This window comes from Rhinopithecus bieti, unplaced genomic scaffold, assembly GCF_001698545.2.
Source record: "Rhinopithecus bieti isolate Rb0 unplaced genomic scaffold, ASM169854v2 scaffold_20891, whole genome shotgun sequence".
In the NCBI taxonomy this organism is placed as follows: domain Eukaryota; kingdom Metazoa; phylum Chordata; class Mammalia; order Primates; family Cercopithecidae; genus Rhinopithecus; species Rhinopithecus bieti.
This window is the reverse complement of record NW_016810137.1, coordinates 762,422-775,328: the sequence shown is the minus strand read 5'-3', so window position 1 is coordinate 775,328 and position 12,907 is coordinate 762,422. Positions and strand designations below refer to the sequence as shown.

At 46.7% G+C, this 12,907-nt stretch overlaps 2 protein-coding genes across 6 annotated transcripts in view; both read left to right on the top strand.

The window, feature by feature from the left end:
• The first annotated feature begins 5,879 nt into the window (after window positions 1-5,879).
• Window positions 5,880-12,907, top strand: part of TMEM41B (transmembrane protein 41B) — a 31,194-nt gene continuing 24,166 nt past the window's right edge. For 2 of the 5 annotated variants that reach the window (XM_017891456.1, XM_017891457.1), the window contains exon 1: window positions 6,011-6,454. In XM_017891456.1, the coding sequence (XP_017746945.1) occupies window positions 6,334-6,454 (121 nt within the window). In that variant the 5' untranslated portion in view covers window positions 6,011-6,333. Of the gene's footprint in view, window positions 6,455-12,907 lie in introns of all 5 variants that reach the window. The other 3 variants (XM_017891454.1, XM_017891455.1, XM_017891453.1) reach the window with 3 other exon arrangements.
• LOC108541787 (proline-rich protein 13-like) lies at window positions 8,754-9,575 on the top strand. The gene is given in 3 exon segments (XM_017891458.1): window positions 8,754-8,795; window positions 8,797-8,923; window positions 8,926-9,575. Coding segments are annotated over 3 exon segments (417 nt in total). The 3' UTR covers window positions 9,174-9,575.

Genomic DNA, 12,907 nt, shown 5'->3' with positions numbered 1-12,907 from the left:
TTTGAGATGGAGTCGCTTGCTCTGTCGCCCAGGCTGGAGTGCAGTGGTGCGATCTTAGCTCACTGCAAGCTCTGCCTCCCGGGTTCACACCATTCTCCTGCCTCAGCCTCCCAAGTAGCTGGGACTACAGGCGCCCGCCACCACGCCCAGCTAATTTTTTTGTATTTTTAGTAGAGATGGGGTTTCACCATGTTAGCCAGGATGGTCTCGATCTCCTGACCTCATGATCCGCCTGCCTCGTGCTGGGATCATGCCTGCCGTGGCCTCCCAAAGTGCTGGGATTACAGGCGTGAGCCACCGTGCCCGGCCTAAAGCTGTTCTTTTTAAAAGGTAATAATATTCTGATTTTGTTCAGGTAATTTAGACTCTTTAGATACTAGAATTGTTTATTGGCCTGGGCGGATCGCATCGAGTGATATGGGCCAGAGGGCCAAGCCTCAAAGCCTGAACCACCTGCACTCCTGTCCGGCACTCTTTCCACCCAGTACAAATGAAAGGCAGCTGAGGCCAGGTGCGGTGGCTCACGCCCATAATCCCAGCACTTTGGGAGGCCGAGGTGGGAGGATCACTTGAGCTTAAGAGTTTGAGACCAGCCTAGGCAACATGGCAAAACCCTGTCTCTACCCAAAAAAAAAAAAAAAAAAAATTTGGCTGGGCATGGTGTTTCACACCTGTAGTCCCAGCTACTCGGGAGGATGAGGTGGGAGGATCATTTGAGCCCAGGAGGCGGAGATTGCAGTGAGCCGAGATCGTTCTCCAGCCTGAGTGAGACCTTGTCTCAAAATAGAGTCCAGCTGGGCGTCCTACATTCTTTTGGCACTTGAGTGATGTCAGTCCAGGAAGGTTGGCCTGGATGATTGCCCTTGACAGGAGCCCAGGCCTTTCCCCAAACCGTCTGGGGACAGAACTCACTGCTGCCCCAGTATTGGAAGGTGCAGACCCTGGCTACCCTGCAACCATAGTCGGCTTTTTCTTTCCAGCTTCACCAGCTGGTTTCCAGGAACCTGATCCCATTGGCTTCTGGTCTGCCCTGTCTGACAGCTTCCTGAATACTAAGACTTGAAAATTTAGTTCAGAATGCCTGACTCCAGCCACCACATTCTAATCTATTTTTAGGACAACATTCTCGTTCTTTGGCAATCTGAGAAACTGCTCTTCTTTTTCTGTTTCTAAACTATTTCCATTCCCACCTTAGCCTGAGGTCTCCTCATCTTGCAAAGCAAAGCTTAGGGGTTCCATTTCCTGCCCACAGCCCAGGGAGAAGATGCTGTTTTCACTGAATTCCTCTAGTCAAGGAAGAGGTAAGAAGACTTCACATTATACTAAATTATTATTATATATATATATTTTTTTGAGATAGAGTCTGCTCTGTTGCCCAGGCTGGAGTGCAGTGGTACGATCTTGGCTCACTGCAACCTCCGCCTCCCAGCCTCAAGCAATTCTCCTGTCTCAGTCTCCTGAGTTGCTGGGATTACAGGCGCACGTCACCACATCCAACTAATTTTTTTGTATTTTTAGTAGAGATGGGGTTTCACCATATCTGTCAGGCTGGTCTCAAACTCCTGACCTCGTGATCCACCCGCCTTGGCCTCCCAAAGTGCTGGGATTACAGGCATGAGCCACTGCGCCCAGCCCCACATGATATTAAATTAAAGAAGCATAGCAAAAATTGTATGCCCACTAACAAGCATTTAAAATCTTTTTTGCTTTAATTGCTTTATTCTAATTATTAAGGTAACACAAACCAATTGTAAAAACTTTAGAAAATACAATACAGGCTGGGCGTGGCCGCTCACTCCTGTAATCCCAGCACTTTGGGAGGCTGAGGTGGGAGGATCACCTGAGATCAGGGGTTCGAGACCAGCCTGGCCAACCTGGTGAAATCCGTCTCTACTAAAAATGCAAAAATTAGCTGGGCATGATGGCAGGCGTCTGTAATCCCAGCTACCCCGGAGGCTGAGGTAGGAGAATTGTATGAACCCAGGAGGTGGAGATTACAGTGGACAGAGATCGTGCCATTGTACTCCAGCCTGGGAGACAAGAGCGAAACTCCACATCAAAAGAAAAAAAAAAAAAAAGATTGGTTTGGCTATTCGGGTTCCCCTGGATTTCATATGAATTTTAGGATCAGTCTGTCAAATTCCAGAAATAATCTAGCTGGGATTTTTTTTTTTTTTTTTTTTTTGACGGAGTCTCACCCTGTCGCCCTGGCTGGAGTGCAGTGGACCAATCTCTCACCACAACCTCCGCTTCTTGGGTTCAAGTGATTCTCCTGCCTCAGCCTACCAAGTAGCTGGGATTATAGGCATGCGCCATGATGCCCAGCTAATTTTTTTTTGTTTTTTTTTTTTGAGATGGAGTCTTGCTCTGTCACCCAGGCTGGAGTGCAGTGGCGCGATCTCGGCTCACTGCAAGCTCTGCTTCCTGGGTTCAAGCCATTCTCCTACCTCAGCCTCCCGGGTAGCTGGGACTACAGGCACCTGCCACCATGCCCAGCTAATTTTTTTTTTTTTTTGTATTTTTAGTAGAGACGAGACTTCACCATGTTAGCCAGGATGGTCTTGATCTTCTGACCTCGTGGTCCGCCTGCCTTGGCCTCTCAAAGTGCTGGGATTACAGGTGTGAGCCACCGTGCCTGGCCTGTGTTTTGTATTTTTAGTAGAGATGGGGTTTCACCATATTGGCCAGCCTGGTGTTAAACTCCCGACCTCAGATGATCTGCTCACCTCAGCCTCCCAAAGTGCTGAGATTACAGGTGTGAGTCACTGCGCCTGACCTGGGATTTGCTTTGTTTTTGTTTTGAGATGAGTATTCCTCTGTCACCCAGTCTGGAATGCAGTGGCATGATCTTGGCTCACTGCAACCTCTGCCTGCCAGGTTCAAGTGATTCTCTTGCCTCAGCCTCCTGAGTAGCTGGGATTACAGGTGTGCGCCACCACATCTGACTAATATTTGTACTTTTAGTAGAGTCAGGGATTAGCCATGTTGACCAGGCTGGTCTGGAACTCCTGACCTCAGGTGATCTGCCTGTCTCAGTCTCCCAAAGTGCTGGGATTGTAGGCATGAGCCACAGTGCCTAGCCACACATGTATGTCTTCTTCTGAGAAGTGTCTATTCAGGTCCTTTGCCTATCTTTTTCCTTTTTTTTTTTCTATTACCACTGCACAAATTAACCCTTGTCCATTATTTAATGGGTTTCCTTGGGTTTTGCTTGTTGATTTAAGTTTCTTATAGATTCTGAATATTACACTTCTGTCAGAAGCATAGTTTGCAAATATTTTCTCCCAGTTTGTAGCTTCTGTTTACTCTGTTGATCATTGATTTTTCTGTGCAGCTCTTTAGTTTAATTAGGTCCTACTTGTCAATTTTTGTTTTTGTTGCAATTGCTTTTGGAGTCGACATCATGAAGTCTTTGCTGGGTCCACATCCAGAACAGTATTTCCTAGGTTTTCTTCTGAGTTTTTATAGTTTCGGGGTTTTATGTTTCAGTCTTTAATCTATCTTGAGTTTATTTTTGTATATGGTGTAAGGGGTATAGTTTCAATCTTCTGTCTATGTCTAGCTAGTTATACCAGCGCCACTTATGGAATAGGGTGTCCTTTCCCCATTCCTTGTTACTATTGGCTTTGTTGAAGATCAGATGGTCGTAGGGGTGTGGCTTTATTTTTGGGTTTTCTAATCTATTCCATTGGTCTGTGTGTCTAATCTATTCCATTGGTCTATGGTACCAGAACCATGCTGTCTTGGTTACCGTAACCTTGTAGTTTGGTTTGAAGTTGTTTTGGCTTTGGATTGTTTTGGCTATTTGGGCTCTTTTTTTGTTACAAATGAACCGTAGAATGTCTTTTTCTTTTTCTTTTTTCTTTTTTTTTTTTTGAGATGGAGTCTCACTGTGTCGCCCCAGGCTGGAGTGCAGTGGTGCAATCTCAGCTCACTGCAACCTCCACCTCCTGGGTTCAATCAGTTCTCCTGCCTCAGCCTCTCCAGTAGCTGGGATTACAGCCACCCACCACCACACCTGGTTAATTGTTTTGTATTTTTAGTAGAGATAGGGTTTCACCATGTTAGCCAGGCTGGTTTCAAACTGTTGACCTCAAGTGATCTGCCCACCTTGGCCTCCCAAATTGCTGGGATTACAGGTGTGAGCCACCGTGCCTGGCCGTATTTTTCTAATTCTGTGAAAATTTGAATTTTGAACTCTCGACCTTAAGTGATCTGCCGGTTTCAGCCTCCTTTGGGAGGCTGGCCAACCTGGTGAAACCCTGTCTCTACTACAAATACAAAAATCAGCGGGAACAGTGGCGGGTGCCTGTAATCCTAGCTACTCGGGAGGCTGAGGCAGGAGAATCTCTTGAGCCTGAGAGGCAGAGGTTGCAGTGAGCCAAGATTGTGCCACTGCACTCCAGCCTGGACAACAGAGTGAGACTCTATCCCCCCGCCACCAAAAAAAAAAAAAAAAAAAAAAAAGGGAAAAAAGAAAATGTCATTAGTAGTTTGATAGATATAGCATTGAATCTGTATTGAATCTGTAAATTGCTTTGGACAGTTTGGCCATTTTAACAATATCGATTCTTCCTGTCCATGATCATGAGCATGGAATATTTTTCCATTTGTTTGTATTGTTTCTAATTTCCTTCATCAGTGTCTTGTAATTCTCATTGTAGAGATCTTTCACCTCCCGCCCTGGTTAGCTGTATTCCTAGGTATTTTATTCTTCTTCTTCTTTTTTTTTTGTTTTTTTTTTTTTGAGATGGAGTCTCGCTCTGTCGCCAGGCTGGAGTGCAGAGTCACGATCTCGGCTCACTGCAATCTCCGCCTCCCGGGTTTAAGCAATTCTTCTGCCTCAGCCTCTAGAGTAGTGTGCACCACCATGTCCGACTAATTTCTGTAATTTTTTTTTTTTTTGAGACGGAGTCCCGCTCTGTTGCCCAGGCTGGAGTGCAGTGGCGCAATGTGGGCTCACTGCAATTTCCGCCTCCGAGGTTCAAGCGATTCTCCTACCTCAGCCTCCCGAGTAGCTGGGATTACAGGTGTCCACCACCACGCCCGGCTAATTTTTTTGTATTTTCAGTAGAGACATGGTTTCACCATGTTGGCCAGGCTGGTCCTGATCTCCTTACCTCAGGTGATCCGCCCGCCTTGGCCTCCCAAAGTGCTGGGATTACAGGCTTGAACCATCGCGCCGCCCGGCCAATTTTTTGCATTTTTAGTAGAGACGTGGCCAAGCTGGTCTCGAACTCCAGACTTCAGGTGATCTGCCCGCCTCGGCCTCCCAAAGTGCTGGGATTACAAGCATGAGCCACTGCACCTGGCCTAATTTTTGTATTATTAGTAGAGACAGGGTTTCACCATGTTGGCCAGGCCGGTCTCCAGCTCCTCACCTCAGAAGACCCACCCGCGTTGGCCTCCCAAAGTGCTGGAATTACAGGCGTGAACCACCGCGCCTGGCCTCCAAGTTACTTTAAAGAGGCAACCACGGTGAGTAAGCTGAATGTGCTCTGAGGAGTAGAAGCAGAAAAAGTACCTGTGGAAAAGGCATGTTTCCGCTTAGTTTACGAATAAGCTAAATGTAAAGCTGACTTGGGTTTAGTAGTAAGGGGGCGGCAGCAGGTAATGCAAAGCGGTTAGCTTTGGGAACAAGACAACCTGGATTCTAAGCCCATTTCTGCCATCCTGTGACCTTCACAGGTTTTACGTAGCCCTCTTTAAGCCTTAGTTTCCTGAAACTCAGGTAGGTTTTGCTCAGCCTTTGTATTTTCCACCATATTTAGACCAAGTACTCTCTGGCGCCTCCAAATTGAAGACAGCAGCTGCGGAACTGATGTAATGGGCTGAATCAGCCTCAGCCGCGAAATGCCGACTAATCACAGGCACTTCCGGCGGCCTGGACAAAAGGTTTGAAGTCCCTGGGACCGCACTTCCGGGTAATTAAGGCTGACCTTTAGACGCCAGGGACAGCGAGCCGCAGCCAGGTGACTTGGGTGCCGCGACTGCGCATACTCTCGCCCCGGCGCCAGGTGGCCACCTCTTTCTCGCGGGTGGGGCGGGGCACTGAAAGGGGCGGTCCAGGACCCTGACTTGTGTCGCGGTTACTGGGCCCGCGCGAGCGCGCGAGGCTCGGGGGCGGCACGGGGCGGGTTTAGCCTGGGGCGGGCGCTGCGGGTGTTGCAGGGCGTCGCTGTGCTAGCTGGGCTGCGGTCGTCTCGGGTGAGGAGGTCGCACCGGAAGTGGCTCTGGCTGTGGCGCTTCGGCGGAGTAAGCAGCCTGCGGTAGAATTTTGTTGTTTAGGGGGCGCGGCACCGCACCGCTTCTTTCACCTTCCTTGCAGCTGCCATGGCGAAAGGCAGAGTCGCCGAACGCTCGCAGACGGGCGCTAACCACAGGACCCCCGTGGGGGACGGGGCAGCGGGGACGCGGGGTCCCGCGGCGCCTTGCAGCAGAGACCACCAGAAGGGTGAGTGGGCCCAGGGAGCAGAGCTGGGGGTGGGCGGAGGCTTCTGTGTGTCCGGAGGGAAAAAGGACCCCCGCAGGTCTCGGAGAGTTGCGGGGAAAGAGGGAGCCTGCTGGCGCCGGGGCGGGAGCAGAGACCGTGAGGGAGTTGGGCTTGGGCGCTCGCGCAGCACAAGGCCGTACGCCTAGTAGGTGCATTGTAAATGCTGTTTGAGTACAATTCACTTAGAAGAAAGGATGACACTGGTTTGTTGACGCTCAGGTAGATTGTAAGGTGGATGATAACCACGCTAGGCAGAGCTGGAAGGAGCTGTACTGTAGCATTCGTTGCGTTGTTTTTACAGATGAAGAAATTGAGGCCCAGGTGGGTATATGACTTACAAAGTCGTAAAGCCAGATCAGTGAAGTAGTAGTTAGGAGCAAGGACTTAATACTTCCAGGTGGCAGGTGGTGTGTGAGTCCCTGCCCTACTGTTTTCTTGTGATCTTGGACTTGGTAACTTTCAAAAAACCTCAGTGTCTGAACTGTGAAATGGGGGTAATAATAATATTTACTTAATAGGTGGTGCGTGGGTTAAACGAAATAATTCACGTAAAAGATTTAGAGTAACCCTTGGATATGAAGTGGGGGCTAAAATATTAGCAGTTACTTAGTTACAGCTAAGGTCACTCATTCTAAAGTGTTTTCCCCCCACTACATCATCCTGACATTTCTCACGGCTTTAGTTTTGGTTTTTGTTTTCTCTTTATTCCTACTGCCTCTATAATTACAGAATCTCACGGCTTTAAATATTGTTTTAAGGAAATAACTGTACCTAGAAACTAAATACTTTGATTCCGTGTTGGCCTGGAATTGTTCTTTAAATGATTTTAAAGCTCATAAACTTGAAGTGATCCTAAGAAGTTTGTCTGTAGCTCATACAGGTATGTTCCACCACCAGTGATGGCTAAGGAGAACTTTAGGAGTGTGTAGCAGATAATGTATTTTCAAATAATTTAAAATGTCTCCAACAGTCTAATTTGACTCTGTCACCTTTATGTATTTGGTATTTTTCCAGCTTATATACACTGAAGCCAGGTAACTTCATATAACTTTAAAAACAGAGGGATGAATCATTGTTAATGTGTAAATCAGCTCTGAATAAAAGAAAGATTGTTTTGAAGGCTCTACTACTGAGGGTGACAATATTCCAAGGTCTGCATTTCCTGAAAAGTGTTTTCCAGATAGGGCATCCCTAAAATTGACATCTCATTTGAGGTAGCAGCCAGTTCTACTATTCATAATTTTACCTAAAGCTATTCAAAAAATAAAACCTTGAAACTTCCAAAGTATTCTTACTTTTTTATCTTATTTTATTACAACAAAACATTCAACACAATTATTCTTATGATGCTGTCACCTAACATCTATAGATCACAAATCTATAGGAAGACAGGGAAGGGTTGTGAAGGCATGCCTTCATGGTGAAGTAAGGCCTGTTTTTAGTGGCTTGAGACACGACATCGCTGTGTCACCTGTGCTGGAGTGCAGTGGCGTGATCATAGCTCGCTGCAGCCTCAGCCACCTGGGCTCATGCGATCTTCCCACGTCAGCCCTGCCAAGTAACTGGGACTACAAGTATGTGCCACCATGCCCAGCTAATTATTTATTTTTTATAGAGAAGGGGCCAGGGTGTCTTGAAGTCCTGGGCTCAAGTGTCTTCCTGCCTTGGCCTCCTCAAATGCTGGAATTACAAGCATGAGCCATTGTGCTTTGCCAGATAAGTAAGGTTTGGATAAGTAGAGAGAAGGGAAGGGTATTCCAGGCTAGGAGAAATAGAGTAGTAGGATTGAAGGTTAGTGTGAAACTTTTATGTGTGTAGGTAAGGAGATTACTTTGTCAGGAGCAGAGGGTTTCTGTTGGGTGTTAGTAGGCGATGAAGTTGGCCTGTTCAGGATGGTGTCAGAATGTTCCTGTAAATTCCATGATGCTTGGAAATGCATTTGTATTTTATTAAGTGACATATATAACTTTGGCAAATAAGTAGTTGTCATCATATGTATGTTTGAACTATTTTACATGCTATCTGCAATGTTTGGTACATTTAGTGGATTCCTTACCATTACTCTGGCCTCTGGTCTCAGAGCTGAGCCTAGTAGTCTGTGGACCACTTTGAATACTTGAGTAAGGCAGAAGTAACACGGAAAGTCTAATTTTTGCATGATGAAGATGAGAGAGCAGACAGGAGGCGGAACTAGTTAAGAAGCTCTTGAGGATGCATCAAGCCCAGGCGGTGGTGGAAAGGCTGGAGGACACACCTAAACATGTGGAATCCCAATGCCAGGAAGCCAGGGCCAAATCTATATCCCCCCCAACATCGGGTGCCCTGTAAGTTCCAATCCTGCCCACCCACCACCTGTCAACCCACCTTTTCCCCCAGGTCCCTGTCCTCCTCCCCCAGGAGCTCTGCAGGGCAATTCAGCTTTCCCCCCAGGTTGGCCCCTCATCCTGTGCCACAGCCAAGGTATCCAGGATGCCAACCCTCGGGTCCCTACCCTCCTCCATACCTACCACCTGCCCCTGGAATGCCTCCTGTGAATCCTTTGGCTCCTGGCATGGTCAGACCAGCAGTGATAGTGGACAAGAAGATACAGAAGAAGATGAAGAAAGCTCATAAAAAGATGCACAAGCACCACAAGCATAGCAAGCATTCCTCCTCCTCTTCCAGCAGTGATTCTGACTGAATACAGGCCCTGGACCCTTCCCTCAGGTCTCACCAGTTCTGCTCTCCTATCAAGCTTCAGGTGCCATGTTGTACTGGGGGAAAGTAGCCTTTGTGCTCTCCATCTCCTACCCCCACCTGAGCTTCACCTTGCTGTTGAGCCCTGAGTGGTTAGGGAAAATGGGAAGAGGATTGCCATGGCCTGGCCATCTTGTTGCTGCTTGGATAGATCATATAGCTAGTGAGTTTAGCAGGGGAGCTATTTTGTGAAGATAATGAACTAAATGTTGAAGACAAGTTTGAGATCTGTAAAATGTGATTTTTTACTTCTGCGTATAATACTTGTGATTGGGAAGGTTTGTGGAAATTTAATTATGATGAAAAACCTCTATCTTTTTTTTGTTTTGTTTTGAGATGGAGTCTCGCTCTGTCGCCCAGGCTGGAGTGCAGTGGTACGATCTTGGCTCACTGCAAGCTCCGCTGCCTGGGTTTACACCATTCTCCTGCCTCAGCCTCCGAGTATCTGAAACTACAGACACCTGCCACCATGCGGGGCTAGATTTTTGCATTTTTAGTAGAGACGGGATTTTACCATGTTAGCCAGGATGGTCTCGATCTTCTGACCTTGTGAGCCGCCCGCCTTGTCCTCCCAAAGTGCTGGGATTACAGGTGTGAGCCACCCGCGCCCAGCCTATGTTTTTCAGTATATAAATCATGACCCTTGTGAGGGGTGTGAAATCAATTTGATGGATAATCAAAAATATACATTTTAAAATAATGGAATAGAAGAGAAAATATCAGTGCTTTGGGATTAAATGCTGGCTTTTAAAAATTTTTTAAATCTTTTCTTGAGTTATATTTATATACCAGGTCATATACATTACTTAGGCTGATATGGTGGCTCATGCTTGTAATCTCAGCACTTTGAGAGGCCGAGGCAGGCGGATCATGAGGTCAGGAGTTTGAGACCAGCCTGACTAACATGGTGAAACCTTGTCTCTACTAAAAATACAAAAATTAGCTGGGTATGGTGGCGCACACCTGTAATCTCAGCTACTTGGGAGGCTGAGGCAGGAGAATCACTTGAACCTGGGAGGCGGAGGTTGCAGTGAGCTGAGATCACACCACTGCACTGCAGCCTGGGTGATAGAGCAGTACTGGTGTAAGTAGCTGTAATGCTAAAAGGCACGTGTGTGTAATGTGGCCATAAGAAGGCACATTATAAATGTGTTTGCTATAAATTTAAATGTAGACCTATAAAAACAAGATTTATGACTTTTTAATCTATGTTTAGAACTCTTGTTAGAATTATACCCAAGGATTGTTGAATTATAATTGCCAGCATTCTCTGTTTACCAGTTTGTGTGAAAGGAGAACCTCAGAGTGGAATGTCACTAGGCTTTATTGCACCCTCATCAGTTGTTTTCTTGTGTTACTGTAGAATACAATGCTTGAGAAAGTTTGCCTAATTTTAGAGAGTGAGGAAAATATCTATCAAGTTAAACCTAGATCTTAATTTTGTTCAAATGTCTATATATTTCATCATTCAACTATAATAAGACAGGTAGCAATTAGAGACATGTCTACTCAAGGAAAACTCAGAGTAGTTAATGTTCTTTAGTCCAGTTAAACACTGACTCCTTTCACTCATCTTATTCTTTACTTTAGGACTGGTGAATTCATAATGTAAAGAAAATATTGTAGTTTTAGAGCTAGCATACTAAAAGCCTTATTTAATTTTTAACTTAAGAGGAGTACATTAGGCTGGGTTTGATGGCCCACACATGTAATCCCAACACTTTGGGTGGGCAAGGCAGGAGGATTGCATGAGCCCAGGAATTTGAGATCAGCCTGGGCAACATAACATAGTGGGACCCTGTCTCTATTAAAAAAATAAAAATAAAAATACAAAAATTAGCTGGGCATGATTCACGCCTGTAATCTCAGCTACTTGGGAGGCTGAGGTTAAGAGGATCTCTTGAGCCTTGGAGATCCAGGCTGCAGGGGGCCGTGATTGCACCATTGCGCTCTAGCCTGGTTGATGGAGACCCTGTTTCAAAAAAAAAAAAAAAAAAAAGACTATTACCTATTTAAGTCTTTTAAAATATTTAGCTGCATATGTACAGGATAGAAGGCTGACTGTAGGCCGGGCATCATGGCTCACGCCTGTAATCCCAGCACTTTGGGAGGCTGAGGCGGAAGGATTGCCTGAGGTCAGGAGTTCGAGACCAGCCTGGCCAATATGGTGAAACCCTGTGTATACTAAAAATACAAAAATTAGCCAGGCATGGTGGCAGGCGCCTACAGTCCCAGCTATTTGGGAGGCTGAGGCAGGAGTATTGCTTGAACCTGGGAGACTGAGGTGGAGGTTGCAGTGAGCCAAGATGGCGTCACTGCACTCCAGCCTGGGTGACAGGGCGAGATTGCATCTCAAAACAAAACAAAACAAAACAAAACAAAAGCTGACTCTTTTTCCATCTTTTTTTTTTTTCTTTTTTTCTTTTTGAGAGGGAGTTTCACTCTTGTTACCCAGGCTGGAGTGCAATGGCACGATCCCTGCTCACTGCAACCTCCGCCTCACGGGTTCAAGCGATTCTCCTGTCTCAGCCTCCCGAGTAGCCTAGATTACAGGTGCCAACCACCGTGTCTGGCTAATTTTTTACATTTTTAATAGAGACAGGGTTTCACCGTGTCGGCCAGTCTGGTCTCAATCTCCCAACCTCAGGTGATCCACCTGTCTTAGTCTTCCAAAGTGCTGGGATTACAGGCATGAGCCTCTGCACCCTCCACCTTTTCCCATCTTTTAATCTTCAACAAAATTTCCACAAACTCTGTGAATCTTGCCTTCACTCTAGCCCAGTGATCTTGCTTTCCTATAAACTAAATGCCCCTTTTAACTCTACTCTTCCTTGTCGGGGGAAGGGGAATATCTAGCTAGCTAATGGTGGCATCAGCTTCTTAGGAGCACAGAGTGAACAAAGCATTTGGTACTTAACAGATGTTTAGCGGACAGCCCTAATCACAACTATATTTAAGTACATAGCTTGGATAGAAGTTCTAAAGAGAATTGCTAAGGGTTAGGGTTAGGGGGGGAAAGATCCATCATTCTTTCTTTTTTTTTTTTGAGACGGAGTCTCGCGCCCAGGCTGGAGTGCAGTGGCCGGATCTCACTCAGCTCACTGCAAGCTCCGCCTCCTGGGTTTACGCCATTCTCCTGCCTCAGCCTCCCGAGTAGCTGGGACTACAGGCGCCCGCCAAATCGCCCGGCTAGTTTTTTGTATTTTTTAGTAGAGACGGGGTTTCACCGTGTTAGCCAGGATGGTCTCGATCTCCTGACCTCGTGATCCGCCCGTCTCGGCCTCCCAAAGTGCTGGGATTACAGGCTTGAGCCACCGCGCCCGGCCCATTCTTTCTTAAAAGTCATTCTTATGTATGCAGATATCTTCAGGATAAAAAAATTATGAATGCCCTGGTGCGGTGGCTCACGCCTGTAACCCCAGCACTTTGGGAGGCTGCGGCGGGTGGATCACCTGAGGTCAGGAGTTCGAGACCAGACTGACCAACATGGCGAAAACTCATCTCTACTAAAAATACAAAAAAGTTAGCTGGGCATGGTGGCAGGTGCCTATAATCCCAGCTACTCCGGAGGCTGAGACAGGAGAATCGCTTGAAGCCAGGAGACGGAGGTTGCAGTGAGCCAAGATCATGCCACTGCACTCTAGCCAGGGTGACAGAGCAAGACTCCCTCTACAAAAA